The 22,276-nt window shown below is 37.9% G+C and overlaps 1 protein-coding gene across 11 annotated transcripts in view; it reads left to right on the top strand.

Annotated features, from left to right (window-relative positions):
- The first annotated feature begins 203 nt into the window (after window positions 1-203).
- The window catches only part of KIF21A (kinesin family member 21A), a 152,525-nt gene continuing 130,452 nt past the window's right edge, over window positions 204-22,276 (top strand). For 10 of the 11 annotated variants that reach the window (XM_044228731.1, XM_044228730.1, XM_044228727.1 and 7 more), the window contains exon 1: window positions 247-439. In XM_044228731.1, the coding sequence (XP_044084666.1) occupies window positions 396-439 (44 nt within the window). In that variant the 5' untranslated portion in view covers window positions 247-395. Of the gene's footprint in view, window positions 440-22,276 lie in introns of all 11 variants that reach the window. The other variant, XM_044228728.1, reaches the window with a different exon arrangement.

Here is a 22,276-nt window from a genome sequence, read left to right as displayed (position 1 = left end):
GCGTGGAGTGTTTGGCCCGGCCGCCGGCAGGCCGCGTCCCCACCGGAGGGGGCAGGGCGCACTTACCGGCGGTCAGGAAGCCGCGGGCGGCCTGCTGGCTCCGCCGCCGCCGCGGTTGCCATTCAAGCGCGCCTCGTCCCCGCCCCAGATCCTGGGGGGTGAGCGGGGGAGAAGGGGCGGGCGTCCGCCAGTCGTGAATCACCTCCTCCTCCTCCTCCTGCCTCAGCGCCGCCGCCACCTTTCCATTCAGTCGCCCAACATGGCTGGAGCGCGGCGGAGGTGAGCTGGCCGCCCCCTGCCGCTCCAGTCTGCTGAGCCCGAGCGCCGCACCGCCGGCGGTGCCTCAGCTCTGCGGTGCAGAGGCCCAGCGGCCCCGCTTGTCGCCAGCCGCCAGCATGTGGGGTGCCCCGGACGAGAGCTCGGTGCGGGTGGCTGTCAGGTGAGGACGGACACCGCGGCGGCGGCGGCGGCGGGTGGACTGCGGGCTGGCGGCGGGCTTAGGGCGCCGGGAGGACGCGCTCCGGTCGCGAGCGGCTGCTGCTGTGGTGCGGAGATCTGAGGGGACCGTCGGGCGGGAGGGTGGCGGCTGGGTAAGCTGAGGCAGTGGCTCCCGGCGCGCGGCCGGAGAGACTCTGGCGCCCGCCTCCGGGTGGCGTTTGCAGGTAGCGGGCGGCTGCGCGACGCCGGGTCCCCGGGGCGCCCGCACTCCTCAGGGGTGCAAGCCCTTGGCGCCCGTCCCCGCCCCCGCCTGGTCTCGCACCCGAGGAACAATCGCCTCAGGTGGGGCGGCCTTGGGCGATGGCCTGGCCGGCTTTGCCCGGAGGAGCTGTCGCCGTGCTGGGCTGTGGTGTTCTTTGGATTATTTAGAGAGTGTCTGTCATATGCGTACATGCAACTCGGGCCTTCTGAGGCAGGAGACAAAGCATCAGACTGACAGCGCTTCCCCACGCAGGGTTCTAGATGCCTGTGCAAATGGAAGTCTCGTGAAGCATCACAGGGACAAACGTAGCACAAGCGTATGGGTGTAGGAGTCGCATCTGGCCTCTTAGGCACTGGGATGGGAATTCTCCTTAAGAATTAGATTCCCTGGTGATAGGTCTGTAGAGGGAAGAAACTCTTCAGAAAGTGGAAGGGTTAAATGGGTGACTGGGTGAAACATCCTGAGGTTAGGCAGGGTGGACACAATATAAAATTATACATGCCTGGGTGTGAGTTTTGAAATACCAGATACATCAGAATTGTGTTTTGGTCAAAGCCAGGTACACGAGTGTTGAATGTAACTTAGACTGTTTTGATACGTATCAAGAAGCATTGGTCTGACAGTTGCTTTTGGAAAATTGCAACATCATCACTGAAATATTAATGAAGCGTTCATGGTAGAATAAGTGCGTTGCTTTCACAGCTCTCTGAGGGTCTATTATGAATCTACTTCTCTTTATACTTTAAGGATTATGAAAACAGTGCCCTTGGAGAAATGTGAAATTAATGAAAAAAAAATCCTCCACTCATGTAGCCTTTCTTGAAAGGTATTTTAACAACCCTGTCATGTCAGCATTATTATTTTAGTGGCAAATCTTGATTAGGCATAGAAATGGCAATTTTATAGACTTTGTATCTTTAATTAATTTTAAGAATAACGTGAATTTTATTTTATTTTTTTTAAAAGTTTATTTATTTAAGTGATGCCTACACCCAACATTGGGCTCCAACCCCCCCCACCCCCACCCCCTTTAAGAGTCCTGCTTTTCCGACTGAGCCAGCCAGGAGTCACAGAATAAGATGAATCTTAAAAGATTTTTTTTTTTTTAACAGATCAGGAAATGATTACCCTTGGAGGTGACAGTTTTATGACTGTTTAGAATCACCTGTTATAAAGCTTTTGAAGTTTTAATTTGGTTAAATTTTTTTTTTTGAGAGGGAGGCTACTTACCCAATTGTTGGATTAGTTTGTTTCTCCTAATCACTGTTACTATCTCTCTTTTGGCCTTATAATACTCTTTAGTAACTGTACCATGGCAGAAACCCAGTAAGTGGTAGTTTTGTTAGTGGATCCAGTCAAAGAAGGTGAAGAAGGAGCATAAAATAGTAATGAAAATTGAAAATTAGTCTGTGAGAGAAATAATTTTTAAAGATTTAAGATTTTTATCTGCGAATTCTCTAGAATATCATACGGCAGTTTATTTGCTGTGCTATTAAATCTGATACTGCTTACACTGAAGGTGAGCAGAGTCATGGATGACCCTAAAGTATTGTTGGCAGATAAATAACTTCTATTTGATTTATTTATAAAATATATTTATAAATGATTTATATTTGATTATGCTTATACTTTTTAAGTCATAAGTGTGGGTCTATTTGGGAAAGGTTTATAAAAATATTAACAGAACTTGGTAAGCTGCACTGTAAAGGTCCTTTTTTTTTTCATTAAATACACTGAATAGATCCACTCTCTAAACTTATTTTACATAGGATAATAATAGCTTATGTTTTTACAGCACTTTGGTATTTAGAAAGTGCTTGGAGACATATATTTTCATTTACAACAAATATTTGTTGAAAATATATCCTCATCTCTGATTATTCTGATTCTGAGTAGTCATTGTTAGATACATGTCATGTGCTAAGAGTCAGTGCTGTTAAGATGTTTTATATCATGGAAAATCTCATTTATTCCCCATAACAATCTTTGATTTCAGTTCTGTTATTATGACCATTTTACAGTTGGGACACTGAAAACATTAAGTGACCTGCTTAAAGTTAAACTAGTAGCTAGTGAAGGAACCACTGTTCCAACCCAGACAAATTCTTAACCATTAAACCTGCATAGGTGAAAGGCAAGAACATACTTCACAAAACTTTATTTAGCTTAAAGTCAGTTGTCTTTTCCTGCTTCTATACTAGTTCAGTTACAAATGAGTGGCTTTGATAATTTATGTATACCTTGATATTGCTAGAAAAGAAAAAATTCAGGAAGAGAGGACCTGAACTTATTAAAATTATTTCCTCAGATTCTCTTTAATCTTTACAGTGTTCTCCAATTTGACCCTAGTTTGCGACAGGCTTCAGCAGCAGGATAAGTAAATCAACACACTGAAACAAATCAACAGAGGCATTTGATCTGCTTTCCTCTTCACTGAATAATGTAATAACAGATATAGGGGACTGACTCCACTGCGAAATGCAGAAAGTGTCCTAAAGGTTCTTGTGTTTTGTTAGATGCAGAGAGTGTTAAGGGTGATGACTCTATTTTAAGATTTCTCAAAATAAGCGCATGGGTCATCTACAACTTTGGGGAATAGAATTTAAAAGAAAGTTTCATATTTAGGGAGAATATTTTTTATTCAATTTCTGAAAATGCCTTTTGGCAGGGTATATTTTAGGTATTTTGCAGGGTATCTTTCATTGGGTTGGATATGGATTCAGATAACAACCCTACTATTCAACCCATGTGGCTATGGAGCATTTGAATTTGATTAATGCCACTGAGGAACTAAATTTATCATTTTATTTAATTTTAATCAATTTAATTTTAAACTTAAAAACTGGTCCTTGATTTAGTTTTAGGATAACTTTTTTTTTTTTTTTTAAGATTTATTCATTTGTTAGAGAAAAAGAGAGAGAGAGAGGTGGGGAGGCTGTGGGAGAGGAAGAGCAAGAATATCTAATAGACTTCTTGCTGAGTAAGGAGCCTGATGAGGGGCTCTGTCCCACAACCATAAGATCATGACCCCAGCCAAATTCAACAATCTGATGCCTAACTGACTGAGCCATCCAGGCACCTCATTTTTGGATAACTTTTGAATGTTCTTTTTTTTTAATTTTTAAAAAATTTTTTAAAAAGATTTTATTTATTTGACTGAGAGAGAGATCGCAAGTAGGCAGGGAGGAAGGCAGAGAGAGAGGGGGAAGCAGTCTCCCCACTGAGCAGAGAGCCTGATGTGGGGCTCGATCCCAGGACCCTAAGATCATGACCTGAGACGAAGGCAGAGGCTTATCCCACTGAGCCACTCAGGCGCCCCATATTTGAATATTCTTGAAACAAGTTGGTTATATGGATCTGCTTTTTCAGCTGTATAGTTTATATAACCTAGATACTGATAAAAATTTATCGTCATACTTGACATATATAAGTCTAATATACATTGAATTTCAAAGATTAAGTAAGAAAAATGAATGCAAATATATCAATAATCTTTGTATTGATTGTACATTAAAGTGATATTTTGGTACATTGAGTTAAATACAATATTATTAAAATTAATTTCACTTATTTTCCTTTTTAAAAATGTGGCTACTAAAAAATTTAGAGTCAAATATGATATTGCTCACATTGTTTCTATTGGTTGGTCATGATCTATATTTTAAATATAGAATAAAACTACGCTATTTATCAGAAGGATAAATCAATACATAGAAACAAATCATAGCCATCCCATCATAGATGAACCACACCTTTAGATCAAGAAAATGCCAAAATACTAGGTGTCTTTTTTTAGAGTGGTCACACACACACACACACACACACACACACACACACACAGCAACATTCCCCCCCCCACCCCGGGTATCTAGGTTTAGAAAGATAGTGATTATGGCCTCAATATGGTAGCTGAATTCTTAGAAAATGTGGTAAATTAAATGGATGGCTTAGATAGATGTCATCAACAAAAATGAATGATGAAGTATAGTATATATTTTGTTCTTAATATATAGGTAGGGCACCTGGGTGGCTCAGGGGGTTAAGCCTTTGGCTCATGTCATGATCCCAGAGTCCTGGGATCGAGTCCCGCATCGGCCTCTCTGCTCGGAGGGGAGCCTGTTTTCTCTCTCTCTCTCTGCCTACTTGTGATCTCTCTCTCTGTCAAATAAATAAATAAAATCTTTAAAAAAAATATATATATATAGGTATACTGAATTGAACTGTTCAATAAACTCAAAACAATAAGATCAATTAAACATTTGAATTTTCATTTTAAGACATTAAGAGGTGATGTGCTTTTTTGCTTTCCAGTCTGTGAATGCTGACTTAGCAAATTTGAAATTTTTTCCTTTTTAAAAAATTTATTTACTTATTTATTTTTAGAATATTTTATTTGTTTGAGAGAGAGGAAGAACAAGCTGAGGAGAGGGGCAAAGGGAAAGGGAGAAGCAGACCCCCTCTGTATCAGGGAGTCTAACATGAGACTTGATCCTGGGACCTTGGGATTATGACTTGGGCCAAAGGCAGATGCTTAACTGACTGAGCCACCCAGGCACCCCCCACATTTTTCCCTTTCAAGAACTTTAGCTTGCAGAATATGTCAAGAGCTGGACAAAAATGGAGATACAGAGAGGACCATTGTGTTTTTGTGTCATTGTCTATGTGGTTGTGAGCTAAAATGTCTTTGCTTGACTTTGACAGAGAACTGTACATATCCTTGACAATCAGTTTGGATTAGTGTGTAAGGTAGTCTAATTGGGTTTCAGTTTGCTGTGTTTTTACCTTACTAAAGCAATTTTAAATAGTGACATTGCTCAGTAGGCTTATGACTGGTTGGACAGTCAAAAGGTCAGTTTTAGGTCTGTCACTGGCACTGTTTTCCATGGTGACCTTTCTGGACATTTTTTTTCCCTCATGCTGATGTGGCAATGTGAAGGTATTACAAGTTCTAAGAACTTTGCATAGCCGGTCTATTAAATATGTGATTTTGTTGTTAGTGAAACTATTGGCTTTATATCTACAGGAAGGAAGTTTTTAACATTTCAAGCTTGACTTTCCCAACAATCTATTTACTTTGGGTATTCTTGTTACTGAACAGGAAACTTTTTGTCTTTTGTGGTTGCTTTTCCCCACTGGTTATAAGACACATGTACAATATTTTATTTAATCTACATTAAAACCCTGTGAGGTAGGCTGGCAGATATTCTTATTCCTATTTTACAGATAAAAAAATGAGTCATAAGGGCACGAGGTGACCTGTTCAAGGTTTCTTAGCTACTAAGTACCAGAACTGGAACTCAAACTCGGGCTTATCTTACCTATTTCTGTGTATTTTGTTTTTGTTCTTTTGTTTTAATTGAGGTATAGTTGACATATAACATGTTAACTTAAGGTGTGCAACATAATGATTTGAAATTTGTATACATTGCAAAATGATCAGCACCCCTTAGTCTAGTTAACATTTCTTATTTCTGTTCTTAAACATATTTCCAAATGTTTTCAAAAACATTTTATGTATTAATTTCATGTAATAAGGATCTTTCAGGCTGAAATGCTTATATACATGTGATTTGAATTATTTGAAACAATTTAATGTTTCGAAAATACAGAAGTAGGTAAGTGAGGCTTTTAGAGATATTTATTTTATTGAAATAGATTCCTGGTGTTTGGTCATTTGTTTATTTGTCTTTTCATGCAACAAATATCTATTAAGTGTCTACTATGTGCTGAACACTTTTTACTTACAGATTTTATTTGTGTTCTTATTTATTAAAGATGTTATTTATTTGAGAGAGAGAGATGAGCACGCAAGAGTGGGGAGGGGCAGAAGTAGTGGGAGACAGAGAAGCAGGCTCCCAGCTGAGTGTGGAGCTTGACTTGGGGCTCTATCCCAGGACCCTGAGATCATACCAACTGAGCCACAGCAGCATCCCTTAAAGATTTTATTTTTAAGTGATCTGTACACCCAAAGTGGGCCTTGAGCTTACAGTCCTAAGGGAGATCAAGAGTCACATGCTGTATAGACTGAGCCAGCCAGGGACCCCATGCTGCACACTTGTCTACTGCTGAGGATATATACCATGTATGACATACATGGTCCCTGATTTTACATCCCTAGCAGATGAGTCTCTTTAAATGAACAAAATATGTTAGAACTAACACAAAATGTAATCAATGGCGTGAACTAGAAATGGAAGATAATTGTTTCTAATTTTTATTTCTCCTTTACTTTTATTTATTTATTTATTTTTAAAAGATTTTATTTATTTATTTGACAGATAGAGGTCACAAGTAGGCAGAGAGGCAGGCAGAGAGAGAGAGGAGGAAGCAGGCTCCCTGCCGAGCAGAGAGCCTGATGCGGGGCTGGATCCCAGGATTCTGGGATTATGACCTGAGCCGAAGGCAGAGGCTTTAACTCACTGAGTTACCCAGGTGCCCCTTCTCCTTTATTTTTTTAATAGCATATTTTAGTTACCCTGATTCATTAAGAAGAGTGATTTAAAAAATGAAAAGTGTGCCCTGACTCTAAAGTATTTCAAATAAGAAGTGAACGTCAAAGCTTATGCATTAGGGGGTATTATTTATATCATATCCTACTTTATAAAATATACATGCCCCACTTTTATGTCTTTGTAGTTGGATTAGGAAGTAAGGGAAATGAAAGAAGAGCTAGTACATGATGTTAGTTGAAAGTCAATGAAATTATTTTATTTACAAAATATGAGTTGGTAGGTTTTCCTCAGATATGGTTTATTGAATTTATGAAGTGTGATAGACCTGTTTGTTGTTTGGAACTCTATGAAAGTTCAAGTTTCATGTCTAATTATTACTACCCTTTGAGCTCTTACCATCTTACCTGCTAATTGGTTAATATTTTGATGCATAATTATGGGGTAGAGTGATGCACTAGAAATTCCAGTTTTGTGAAGCCATGAAAGCAGAAATCATCTTGGCAGTTAATACCATAATCTGCCCAATCTTCCAGTTCTCTCAGTTTATCTTCAAAGACATGAATTTGGAATATACATTATTATGGATGTTTTCCCCCAAGATATGTTACAACCCATTTGTGTGACTGACTTAAAAATGGTTGTTTTCTGCCAATGTTAGACATAACCTTCATCTCAGCTTCAGATTAGAAAGGAAGACACAGGAATGAAAATGGATGCCAGATAATAAAAAGTATTTATGTACAGTGTATCATTAGAATAATTTTATCCAAAATAAAACAAATTTGTTTGTTATTTTCAGTGCTTCTCTCTGGGACGCAGATTTGTGAATTCTGTCTTTCAGCTTGGTTTCCCAGTGGATTAACTATTTAATCTTCTCAGAGTATTAAAATAGTTTTCCTGTGGCTCAGGCTTTATTTGAAACAAATGACAGCCAAGCAAAGGGACAATTTTCATGACACCCTACAATTATTATGAGACCTTTCTGAATTTCAGTTTAAGAATTATATATGAGGTTCCTTTGTCCTTTGTTTTTAGAGATTATCAGACATTTGTATTATAAAGATGATTTTTAGTACCTCTGTACTTATTGAAAAAAATAGATTTTAAAATGGAAAGGACCTGGAAGGACTAGCTGGTTAAGACTCCTTCTTTATGACAGTTTAGACAATAGGTCCCAGAGAAGTTGAGGAAATTGCTTGAGGTCTCACAGCTAGCAGCTTAAGTTTTGTGTTGATTAGTATTGTGGATTTTCTAGGTCTTCATGTTTTTCTGGCATGAAATAGAAATAGAATAAATTTACATTTTATTTATTTACTTACTATTTTATTTATTTATTTGACAGAGAGAGACACAGCGAGAGAAGGATCAAAAGCATGGGTAGTGGTAGAGGGAGAAGCAGCCAATGTGGGGCTTGATCCCAGGATGCTTGGATCATGTCCTGAACCAAAGGCAGACTCCTAACAACTGAGCCATCCAGATCCCTTAAATTTACATTTTAAAAACTGTAGTTTTAATCCCTTAAGTACTCTGTATAAAAGTTAACTTGACATTTAGATGGGTTTCCCCACTCTTAAGTGCCCATTAATTTTGCTTTATGATGGCCCCAATCTAGGAACCAGGACAGTGATTCTAAAAAGGACCTCACAGGGACACAGAGTGAAGGACCCCTGGAGCAGAAATACAGGTCTATATTTTGGAGTTCATGGCATATTTAAATGTGAAGAAATGCCAGAACTGCGTGATAAAAATAATATGGACTGCTTTCAACATTCACAGGTGACACAGTACTGCTTTAATGACAGCCACTTAAGTATCGTGTGTATAGTCTAATTTGGAAATAATGTTCAACATGGAGATGGGAGCATTTTGTGAATGCTAGGCATATAGCCTTTTTCCCCATCCTTCCCCTTTGTTAAAACTTTTTTTTTCTTTTTACTCCAACATACTTAAAGATTATAGCACATTCCAGTAATAATGGCAGACTTGCTATGAGCAAGATGGCTGAAGTGGGGGGTAGGGTAGCGGTAGGGTAGAGTCATGTGGGGGTGAGATATATAATGAGACCTGGAATTGGTGATAGAAGTAGAAATCTGAGTGGTTTTAAAAACACCTTCTTTTAAGGAGGAATACCCAACTTTTGTAGCAACATGGGCGGGACTGGAAGAGATTATGCTGAGTAAAATAAGTCAAGCAGAGAGAGTCAATTATCATATGGTTTCACTTATTTGTGGAGCACAAAAAATAGCCTGGAGGACAAGGGGAGATGGAGAGGAGAAGGGAGTTGAGGGAAATTGGAAGGGGAGATGAACCATGAGAGACTATGGACTCTGAAAAACAATCTGAGGGTTTTGAAGGGGCAGGGGGTGGGAGGTTGGGGGAACCAGGTGGTGGGTCTTAGAGAGGGCACAGATTGCATGGAGCACTAGGTGCGGTGCAAAAACAATGAATACTGTTATGCTGAAAAGAAAAAAAAAATAAAGTGCAACACACACACACACACACACACACAAAGACCTTCCTCTGCTTATTTTAGAAGGAGATAAGAATACAACACATTTTGACCATAACTGAGGCCTGTCATCCAACAAAAGTCCTAAATCTCACCTCTACATGAAGCCTTTCTAAATTATTCCCGTGTACAGAAATTTCTGCCGTTTGGGGCCATAGATCTTCCTTATATGAGTCTTCTCTCTCTCCCACTAACCTTGCAATGAGAGAGATATATACAATGTGATTTTTCACTGTTCAGCTTGAAATGTTCCCCAAACGCAGAGAATATTTAATGCTTTTTTAAAGAAGGTGTTTGGGGTGCCTGGGTGGCCTAGTCAGTTAAGCATCTGATTCTTGGTTTGGTTCTCCCGTCATGATTTCAGGGTTGGCGCTGAGTGCAGAGTCTGCTTGAGATTCTTCCCACCCCCCCTTCTTCCTCCTTTGCAGGTGCACACACACACTCTCTCTCAAATAAATAAATAATGTCTTTAAAAAAAGTTTAAGAAGGTGCAAACATATTGATAGCATTATTATACAAGAACATTTGAAGGACATTGTGGTTTTGATATTGAAACAAGCAGATGTCTACCTGTCTAGATTGGAGTGACGGTCTTTCAGTATTTAACCCCATGGTGAGTCTACTTGGGTGACTGTTCACCCCTATTAGCATCTTCAGTAAGAGCAAGGAAATAAGAAAATTCTTCAAACTTGGTTGTGTCCCATCATGAGCCCAAGCAGGGGCTAAATCAAGGACGGCACTATGGATCTCTTAGAGTGTAGTAAAATATTAGTTTTTGAAATTGGGTTTGACATTATTCTCAACTTTGGGGAGCTGTGTCTGTCACTTAGGCATGATGAGTTTGTAGTTCTCTGAATATGATGAAGGACATATTTTTTTCAGGGTATATACCCATATTCTTTGACATAGTTATATAGTCATTTTGGAGTCGTTCTAAATGAGAGCCTTTTTCTTTTCTTTCCTTTTCCTTCCTTCCTTCCTTCCTTCCTTCCTTCCTTCCTTCCTTCCTCCCTTTCTTTCTTTCTAGATTTTATTTATTTGAAAGGGAGAGAGAGACAGAGAGACTGAGCAGGGCAGAGGGAGAGGGACAAGCAGACTCCTGGCAGAGCAGGGAGCCTGATGTGTATCTCCATTCCAGTATCCAGGGATCATGACCTGAGCTGAAGGCAGATGCTTAACTGCCTGAACCACCCAGGCACCCTGAGAGAGACTTTTTCCATCAGCAAGCAAGAACATGAAACTTCAGAGAGGGTCAAGCTATAGTTAATTATTATGATGTGGTATATTGATCACATGGGATAATGAGACATAGGCCATCTCTACCCTCATTTGTATTCTTTCTAATCTTACTAATTTTTTAGATCAAAATTCATTCATTATATAAATATAAATACCCACTGTGTACTGGAATCACATAACTTGGAGGCAATGTGATATAATAGACTGAATATGAGATGGTTAGAAAATTGTTTTGTTTTGGATTCTTAACCACTGATAAACTTGGCTTTCAGTAAGTAGTTATCTGCTTACCTCGGTGGACTTGAAAAAGGATCAAAAGAGCCAGCCACATGAAAGCATTTGGAAAATGGTTTTTACACAACGCGTACAATAATATTATTGGACATGAGTTTGATATAACCAACAATGGACCTGTTGGCTATATTTCAAATGCTAGCAATTGGATTAGTCATTCTTTAATGTGTGATCTGTAACTTGAGTTAGTAAAGTGCTTTATAGGTGTTTGTGTCTGCTCTTTTGCTTTGAGTGTGTCTATTACTTGCACTGCTATGAATGATAGCAAATGTATATGAACACTTCTAAAAACCTTACTTTACCTAACCTTCTAGTTTTTATTTTGTTTTCAACATGTTCCTTTCATACCATTCTGCTCTAACTTAACAAATTCCTTCTTTTATAGTTTACTAAAATTCACCATTTTAGCTTTTTCCTTTCTCTTCCCATACAGACTTTTAGTTGGTATGGTTTTTAGTATTTTGTAAAGTTACTATCATATACTTTGTGAGATTAACAATAGTATTGAGTTGTATTTTCTACTAGTTTAACCTAATATAAGAGGATAGTGACTAAATTGATTAATAAAAATGTGAATATTTGAATTGGCTTGCACTAGGGTTTTGAAAAAGTTATTAATGCTTTCCTTGCTTCCTTTGGTCGGACTTGGCAACAACACACTAAACCAGGGTATGGAGTAAAGAGTGTTATAAGGAGAAAACTGGGGAAAAAACTGGAAGTACTAAAAACACAGAATTTTTAAAGTTTATATTTTCTATAGAATTTTTTCTAGTACCTAGAGCTGATGGGGCAATGTGCTTGCAGTATTCATTGACAGAACTATGTCAAGATTTAGCTGAAGGCATTTTAAAGAAGACTGATAATTAGAAGCAGAAAATAGCTCTTGCAGGCCTAGTCTAAGAACCTTCAAATCAGCTTTTCATTTTATAAGTAACTTCTATTTGACTTATTTTTTTTTCTTCTTTCTTTTTAAAGTTTGTTTATTTATTTATTTATTTTGTAACCTCTACATGCAACATGGGGCTCAAACTCACTAACAAGACATCAAGAGTGGATGTTCCTCTGACTGAGCCAGCCAGGTGCCCAATTATTTTCTATTATTGAAATAATATAATCACATTAGAAAAAGTATCCAGAAAAAGATGAGAAAAACAATCAATCACAGTTCATCACCCTGATCTAGTTACTATTAGCATTTTGATATTTTTTTAGTCTGTTTTATAAATTTTAAAAAATTATTATAATGTGGATATACTTTTATATCCTGATGTTTACCATTTTAGAGTATAGCATAAGAATTTTTCCATGTCTTTATATCAGATAAGGGCATTTTGAGTAACTTGCTGCATATTATGTGTCATCTACTATATATCAGTGGTTAACTCAATATATGTTAAATTCCATATTTCAAAAAGTAATTTTTTTTTTTTTTAAAGATTTTATTTATTTATTTGACAGAGAGAAATCACAAGTAGGCAGAGAGGCAGGCAGAGAGAGAGAGAGGGAAGCAGGCTCCCTGCTGAGCAGAGAGCCCGATGCGGGACTCGATCCCAGGACTCCGAGATCATGACCTGAGCCGAAGGCAGCGGCTTAACCCACTGAGCCACCCAGGCGCCCCTCAAAAAGTAATTTAATTGACAGACTTTTATTGTCTAGTAAGGATCTTAGTTTCATTTTTCTAAGAGTTTGCTGTGCTTTATGATTCCTGTAATGTTTTCATTTCCACTAATAAGCAGACTCTACAAATGATCATTTTTTGGAATTGAAGGGGGGATGGTGGCACTGCCCACCCACAGTATATGGTTAAATGTTATGACATTGAGGATGCTTTTTAGAAAAAGATATCTTGATTTATAATTTTAAAATTTTAAACTATATCTACAACAAGATATAATGTATTAAGATAATATAGATATTCATTCAACACATTGGTCTAAGCCACTGATGATTAACCAAACAGGTCCATAACCATTCCATGTTCCTTGAAAATTAGTGCATTCCTAAAGTGCTTATATTGCTTTTGTTCACCTTGGTTGAATACAAAACTAGTTTGAGCAGCTTGTTGGCCAACTAGTCTGTATCTGTCCTGCCCTAAAATGGAAGTTGTCAATGGCTGATTAAACCTGAGATTACAAATTTCATTCTGGTTATTTGGCCTGCCATTTAAGATTCTTTAATCTAAACGTGACATCTGTGACATTGTCAAGTCTCAATTTAGACAATATAGTATGATACTTTTGAGTTTTAGTTAGCCAACTTGGACTTAGATTGGCAAAAAATTCCATCTGTCCTTGATTATATTCTTATCTATTTTGTTACATAAGTGTAATTGGACCTTCTGTTAGCTTTGTAGCAAATGCAATTCTTGTCTCTGAGTATAGGGTTTCTTTAGTTATATTTGATTCTTAATTTTGTATTAACTTGGTATAGCCAGTCATAATTTTGTTTATCTTGTGTTCTATGACTGCAGCTTTCAAAATAGAGTAACTCAAAGACTTCTGATAATTTCACACTTTTAAATTTGCACGTTTTGCATTAATTTCTTTGTCTTGTTTTCTATGTTTCTTTCTTTTTTAAAACATTTTTAAAAATGATTTTATTTATTTATTTGAGAGAGAGAGTGCGAGCGAGCATGAGACGAGAGAGGTCAGCGGGAGAAACAGACACCCTGCCGTGGCAGGGAGTCCGATGTGGGACTCCATCCCAGGACTCCAGGATCATGACCTGAGCCGAAGGCAGTCGCCCAACCAACTGAGCCACCCAGGCGCCCTGTTTTCTATGTTTCAATAGTAAGATTCTATCCCATTCTATTTAAAAATAGGCATATTAAAAAAAAAAAAAAAAACTAGGCATAAAGAAATTCTATGTTACTGAGTGCTATGGGGATTGTTAGGCTATAAGTTCAGTTGATTTCAGTGTGATGCTTATAAGGCCAAGGTTGTGAGTTTTATCCCTGGTAGGGCTTATTAGCTTGGCTGCTTTTAAATACAAACTTTACAGTTATGACAAATACAGAAGCAGCAAGTGGATATTAGTGAGGATGAGTCAGTACAAATCAGTTAACACTGATGAAAATGATCTCTAACCATGTTCCAGAATTTTCATCCCCTTTTATTTTATTAGTAGGCAGAGAGGCAGGCAGAGAGAGAGGAAGGGAAGCAAGCTACTTGTTGAGCAGAGAGCCCAATGCGGGGCTCTATCCCAGGACCCTGGGATCATGACCTGAGCCAAAGGCAGAGGCTTTAACCCACTGAACCACCCAGGCGCCCCATTTTCATCCCCTTTTAAAGACCATTATGAAGGAAAATATTTTTATATTCAATATCTATAAGAGCTGAATAAATATCGTTATATTCAAAGTCTACAGGGGTTCAATAAGAGAAAACACCTCGCTTGTTTGTTATAAAAATTAAATAAGAAATGTATATAAAACCCTTGTACTACTGGCACTTAGTAAATGTTTTGTGAAGAGTAGATACTACTGTCATTTTTATTATCATTATTTTCTCTGCTTAGTATCTCTGAGTTTCTGGGTCAGTCCTAAATAAGGCCACAAGTAAATCAAAGCAGCGTAGTTTGCCCCACCAGCCGATTGGTCTGAACTCTGTTTTACTGATTCCATGCCTCTGCTTTTGGGGTCAAAGCTTTCCCTGTAATGTCCTATTTTATTTGTCCAGACCTGACTTATGTCTCAGTTTCCTGATTTGTATCCCTTTCCCCATATCTTGAGTCCAAATTTACTTAAGTGAAATTACTGAAAGCTTGCTTTCTGTAGAGGAGGAGACTTGTCCCGTTTTTTATTCAAGTGAGGTTTCCTTCAACTCATGTGGGCTACTTGAATCCACTTGTATATACACGCTGGCCCTTGATCAAGCCTGTTTTACTTCTGGACCTCACTTTACTTTCATGTCATCTAGGCCTTTGGCCAGGCTAGTTGTCTAATTTTCTCCCTTACCCCATGTGAGCCTGGTGACCCCAGTATATTTTAAGACAGATTTCACTTGAGATCAGGAAGCTGTGATTTGGGGGCGCCTGGTGGCTCAGTGGGTTAAAGCCTCTGCCTTCGGCTCAGGAAAGCCTCTGCCTTCGGCTCAGGCCATGATCTCAGGGTCCTGGGATTGAGACCCGCATCGGGCTCTCTGCTCAGCAGTGAGCCTGCTTCCCTCTTACTCTCTGCCTGCCTCTCTGCCTACTTGTGATCTCTGTCAAATAAATAAATAAAATCTTTAAAAAAAAAAAAAAAAAGAAGCTGTGATTTTGTTATGGGATTGACATGAAACACACACATACACATACACAAACACACTCATTAAAACATAAAATCCACTAAGGAGTTGATGAATCTGGGTAATGTGTATAAAATATATTAATAGATAAATTGATATTTGTTTTCTAATATCAGTTGATGAAAAGATTGTCCATATGAAAACATGTCCAAATGATATTTTAGTTAAAAAGGATATATGAGGGCGCCTGGGTGGCTCAGTGGGTTAAGCCGCTGCCTTCGGCTCAGGTCATGATCTCAGGGTCCTGGGATCGAGTCCCGCATTGGGCTCTCTGCTCACCGGGGAGCCTGCTTCCTCCTCTCTCTCTCTGCCTGCCTCTCTGCCTACTTGTGATCTCTCTCTGTCAAATAAATAAATAAAAATCTTTAAAAAAAAAAAAAAAGGATATATGAGCTTGTCAAGAAACTTTGAAGTTTTGAGCGACTTTCTTGATTGTCGTTTTGAAATGGAAAATTTTGGTCACTCCTGAACTATGTTTACCTATGTGTTAATATGAAAATGTTTTTTTTTTCTGGTAGCTTCTGCTGTGGTCATGTAACGTATGCACAATGACAGTTTAGCATCTCAATTTTGATGAAGCAGCCCGTAGAATGTGTGTTGGGCTAGGCCAAATCATTGGTGTCTACTGTAATCGCTCAGTATGGGACTGGCACATCTAGGTGAATTGGGAAGTGGTATTTCTCATGGTAGCTTCACTGACAGTGAGAAGGGATGGGAAAAAGAAGAATGTGTGAGGGGATCAAGGTAAATCGAGTAGCCATTGTGGTTCCCAGAAGCCCTGCACTGTAAGTTAAAAGCATCAGGATCTATGGCAATAGTGCCTTGTCTTATTCCAATATCTGTACAGGAACTTCTAAACACTGGTTGATCTCTCTTTTTCTAGCTTCATGTTCCTTATTAATTTTGTCTTTTCCCTTCTGCTGCGAACCTGCCTTAATTTTATTGTCCTTTGCAGCACTGCTTATTGAAAAGAGCATGGACTTCAGTGTCACAAAGTTTTGAGTTCAAAATTGTAGGACAACCTCTTAAACTTTATGAATCTTGGTTTTGTCATCTGTAAAATGGAGTTAATATCCATCTTATAGAGTTGTTAAGATTTTATGAATGTTGTAAATTCCTTGCCTTTAGTATTGTTTGGGAGATGTTAGATTCTTTCTTCTTTTTTAGTGTTTCCTTTCTCCTTCCTCTTCCTACTACTTTTTTTTTTTTCTCTCTCTCTCTCTCCATCTATATCTCTATAAATTTCTATTTTTCCTCTTCTAGGTAAAAATTAACAGTGAATAACCACAATTTCTTTTCTAATCACCTTAAGACAGGAATACTTTCTTGGTGAGCTCTTGTTTATAAAACTCTACTTTTGGGGCAACTGGGTGGCCCAGTGGGTTAAGCATGTGACTTTTGGTTTTGGGTGAGGTCATGCTCTCAGGTTTGTGGGATTGAGCCCTGTGTCAATCTGTGCACCAGGCTCTGTGCTCAGTGCGGAGTCTGCTTTAGATTCTCCCTGTCCCTCTGCCCCATCCCCACTCCCCTCTCTTTCACATATGCATCCTCTCTCATAAATAATTAAGTAAACCTTTAAAAAACGAAAGCCAGAAAAAACCTTCTACCATCATCTTGGTTTCTCTGTGAAATAGAGATAATAAGAGTGCTAATCTCTCATAGGATTGTATGAGATTTAATTGGCATATTTATAAAGTACTCAGAATAATGCTTGGCATATAGCAGGCCTCAGTGAATGTTACTTGTATTCATTAACTTGCAAAAATTTATTTCTTGAGCAGAGATACAGGGAGAGGTTAGTAACTTTCAGCTATAAGATATATAAGGTCCAGAGATTTAATGTATTATAGGGTGACTAGTTGATAACACTATATTGTGTAACTGAGATTTGCTAAGAGAATAGAACTTGAAAGTTCTTATCAAGGGAGAAAAGGGCAAATGTGTGGTGATGAATGCCTCAATTAACTTGATGGGGGAATCCTTTGGAAGTGTGCACATGGGGGTGCCTGGATGGCTCAGTCAGTTAAGCGTGTGCTTTCTGCTCAGGTCCTGATCTCAGGATCTTGGGATCGAGTCCCACATCAGGCTCCCTGCTCACAGGGAGTCTGCTTCTCCCTCTCCCTCTCCCTTCAGCTTCTGCTCTCTTTCTGAAATAAATAAGCAAAAATATTAAAAAAAAAAAGTGTGCTCATATAGCAGATCATCACAAAGTACACTTTACATATGTTATGATTTTATTTGTCAATTGTATCTCAGTAAAGATGAATAAAAGAGAAAATAAGGGTAGATTTATATTAGGTTGTATTGACCTTGATATTACCAGTTGAAGTTATCAGCATTATATTTATATGATAGAATGGATGTCTTAGTTTGTCTTTATGAATACAATAGAAAGTCAAGGTTGAGATAATTATGCTTTCTTGACTAGGTTGAATAAATTTTTTTTTTAAATCTTTTTCCTCTTTGGTATGTATACTAATGGAATGACATTCCTTTCCTGTTTATCTCTAAGGACATGGGAATACTTATTGATTTCCAACTGCTTACCTGGCAAGGTGAGCTGACAGACTTGTTAATCCTTAAACCTCTTAAATATATCTCTTGGTATATCATTAACTCAAGCATAGTTCTACTAACAGAGTATTTACTAAGACCCCAAAAGTGATTGAACATAACACATAAACACTTATATATATAAGCTCTAAGAAAACATCTCACTATTTCCATATCTAATGTGAAATAATTAATAGATTTGATTGAGGTGACAGAGTTCCTTTGTTAAATGAAATTTTTTTTATTAATTTATCCTTTTTAGAGTCTATGAGACAAGTCATTTGACATGTTTTTAAAATTTAATTATCATGATTAAATAAAAAATTAATTTGTGACTCTTTTTTAGACTTTGCTTAACAATTAGGTTTTTCTTGTTTATACAATATTAGCTGCTGAAACCTTTATAGTTTTGTTAGCATTCAAAAACTAGTTTCTGAGTATTTAACGGTACCAACAGTCTGAAACAAACAATTCTGAAAACAAACTTCACTTAAAAAAAAAAAATCTGTTTAGAAAACAAACTTGACTGAACTAGTAAAATAAACACTTTTTTGTCTTTTTCACAAGTTGGTTTCCTGTGAAATGGAGTGATGTGGTGACAGATGAACTTAGAAAATCTGTGGTAGAAGTTAAGTGGGGTATTAAAGATGACTAAGACAGTCCTAGTTACTGTTTTTGACAGGCAGAATCCTCCAAATATTAGCTATTAAAAACAATTACAGAGGTAGAAATAGAGTGATATAACAGAAGATGACTATCCTTCAAAATCATCAGATTTCCTCCTATGCAAAAACAGATACTTATATATTTGAGTTAATTTCTGTGCATTCTGATGAGAACCATGCTGTCTATTTTCCTGAAAAAAGAATGCAGTAAAAGGAATTTCTCTTTCCAAAAGCAGTCATCTTCGTCATTTTTTTTTTTTTTTGGGGTACTACCAAGTAGGTTTATTTGCACATTACATAATTTGCTTTTATAATTGAATCTTCTAAATGAACTGTGGTGATGAAAGTAATACTTTTGGACTTTGAGTTCAGCTCTTTTCTATTCCACTGACTCACTGTGAGGTGGCAGTGGTGTAAAAGTGACCTGTGGGAAACTAACGTGGCACCTCTCCATGACTCAGTCCCATTATGTGTAAAATGAACTAGACTTCTGCTGAGTACATTACATCTTCTTTATAAAGCGCCACTAAAAAAAAGCGTTCTACACTAAAAGTGTAGACCAAAAGCTATCGCTCCAAGCTTGTTGTAAATATGGCAGAAGTTACTTAAGTATCTTTTGATATCTAAAATGGAGGAATGAAAATGAATATGTGACGACAGTACATGGCGCCACTGCTGATCATTCCAATTCAGTTTGGCTCAGATCAGTTCAATATATTTCAGTAGTCCCAATCATGAGTTATTGAATCCCACTAAAGTCAAGTGCAGTGCAGACACTTTGTTAGGCACTGGGAAATCCAAGGTGAATCAAATATGGGGTTTTGGCTTTGAGGAATTTGGTCCAGTTAAGAGAGTCTTGCAGATATGATGGCTCTCTGAAGCATGCCAAAAATGGAGGATGAACACATTATGTACAAGGTATTGGAGTGGTCTACTTCTGTAGCCATTGTAATCATAATAGTTCACTTTGTAACACAGAAAAATGACTCCTATTTTCCAAATAGTAATTTAAGCTCTTCCTAATAATGTAAGTTTCATGATCTATGTAAGCTCTTCCTAATAATCTAAGTCCCATGATCTTTCCAATTTCTTAATCTTTAACTAACCCGGTTGGTTTATTTGCTTTTTTTTCTTACCCTCCGTACTTATTCTCTCTAATCTTTTCCAATTTTCATACTCATTCCACTAAAAAAAAAAAAAAAAAAAAATCCCTCCCATAGATTTCATCCACTTTTTATCAGATATTAATTGCAAAGCTTTATTGATATCTGCTTCTCCACACATCTAAGGACAGAGTATGCACACATGCCTACATGTTCACACATACACACATACATTTTCCCACACAGTTAGTTAATAACTAAGTCATTCAGAGAGGCCCGCTTGGATCTAAGTGAGGTAGGAGGCTTCTATGGAAAGTGCCCTAAAATATTCCATTTCTGAGAATACAGTTTGGATAAAATGTTAAATCCCTTAGTTAACTGCCTATCTTTTCCTTGTGTATCTGCATGGATCCTGATGTTTTGTGGCTAATAGGCTGTGTTTTTTCTTAGGAGACTGACGATCTGTTTTATCTTTCAAAACCCAAGGCATTTTGAACATTTAATATTGGTGGAATTATAGATATTTAGGTGTCCTTGACTTATCTATTATCCAATCGTACTTCTGTTATATACCTTTCATAGTAGCTAGCTCTCTGTTACAAGGAATTGGCAGACACAATTTCCTCTGAGAATGGGCTGTGGCATTCAGAGACTTGATTGAACCGGACTCGTTTCCTAGCTTTTAACCTTGAGTAAATTGTTTAAGCTGGCTGTACGTCAATTTTCTCATCTGTAAAAGATATTAACAATATATACCTTATAGAATTCTTCTCTCCTAAGGGTGCCTGTACTGACTACTGCTACTGTATTCACATGGGTAAGTATTATATATAGTGTATGATAGATTGCTTTGTAAAAAGTAGTCTTTATTTTGTATTTTCTTAAGATTTTATTTACTTATTTATTTGAGAGAGAGAGAGAGAGTATAAGGGGGAGAGGCAGAGGGAGAGGGAGAAACAGACTCCTGTTGAGCAGGGAGCCCGACGTGGGACTCGATCCCGGGACCCTGAGATCCTGGGATCCCCTTAGTGCCCCAATAGTGGTCTCTAGTGTCATGGGTTTATGTTGTTTTTTTTTTTTTCCTTCCTGCTCAAATGGATTTTGAATTATTTAAGAACAAAGATAGACTTTATCTCTTTTTTTCCTCTGTGAAGTGCTTAGTACATCAGTAGGCATCTCATATGTGGTTCTTAACACCAGAGGAGAAAACATAGTATACTCTTGATTATTGTTATGGAAACTTTAGTCGGTCTGTCTAAAAATATTTGATTGCCATTGGTGTTCCAGGAAGAGTGTTCTGGGTATGGAGGATATATAGATCTTCCTCAAGTTATAAAGGGGTTACCTCCTGATAAACCCATCATACATTGAAAATATCATTAAGTTGAAAATGCATTTAATACACCTAACTTAATGAGCATCATAGCTTAGCCTGGACTACCTTAAACGTGTACAGAAGACTTACATTAGCCTAAAGTTGGGCAAAATCAACTAACACAAATCGTGTTTTGTAATAATGTGTTGGATATTTCGTATGATTTATTGAAAGTGAAAAACAGAGCAGTCTTAAGTGTGTTGGTTATTTATGTTTGTTGTGGTCATGTGTCTGACTGGGAGTTGCAGCTTTCTACAGCTTCCCAGCATCAGGAGAGAGTATCATGCTGCTTAATACTAACCTGGGAAAAGATCAAAATTCAAAATTCGAAGTACAGTTTCTACTGAATGTGTATTTCTTTTGTAGCAATGAAAAGTTGGAAAATTGTGTCAAACCATAGTAAGTTAGGTACTCTTTGTAGATGTAAGCAAGATAAGGGTTTCCACTTTGAAGGAGATAACATTGGGTGAGGATAGAGACAATAAACATAAAAATAGTAATTTCAGATATTGATTAGTACTGTGCAGAATGTGCAACAGTATGCTTGATAATAATTGGCCTTGGCTGGGAGGAGACATTTGAGCTGAGACCTGAATACTGACTGAGAAGTGAGCTATGAGAAGATCTGAGAGAAGAGAATGCTAAGCAAAAGCAATGACAAAACGCTTGGAAAAACAAACAAACAAACTGGCATGTTAGTTGAATGGTAGGAAGAGCAATATAGCCAGGTACAACAAATAAAAAAGAGGATGGAGATAAGGCCTGGAAAAGGGCAGGAGCCAGATCATTTAGGGCCTTGTAATCAAGAATAGAAATTTTGAACTTTCATTTTAGTGGGAAAGCTTTAGAGAATTTTAGGAGGAGACCTGACATGATCTGACTTACACTGTAGAAAGATAAGTGTTTGCTATGTAGACGGTGAACTTTGTTACAAGAATTCACGGAAATGGGAGACCAGTGAGAAGCTGTTAATGTGTTCCAGAAAAGAGACGGAGGTGGCTTGGACTGAACAGTAGCAGGGCAGATGGCGAGCAGTAGATTTGTGGTATGTTTTGGAGATAGAGCTGTTAGGACTTGCGGATAAAGGGTATGATGAAAAA

Source organism: Neovison vison, chromosome 12, assembly GCF_020171115.1.
Source record: "Neovison vison isolate M4711 chromosome 12, ASM_NN_V1, whole genome shotgun sequence".
NCBI classification, from domain to species: domain Eukaryota; kingdom Metazoa; phylum Chordata; class Mammalia; order Carnivora; family Mustelidae; genus Neogale; species Neogale vison.
The sequence above is the reverse complement of the archived record's forward strand: the minus strand, read 5'-3'. Positions and strand labels throughout refer to the sequence as shown.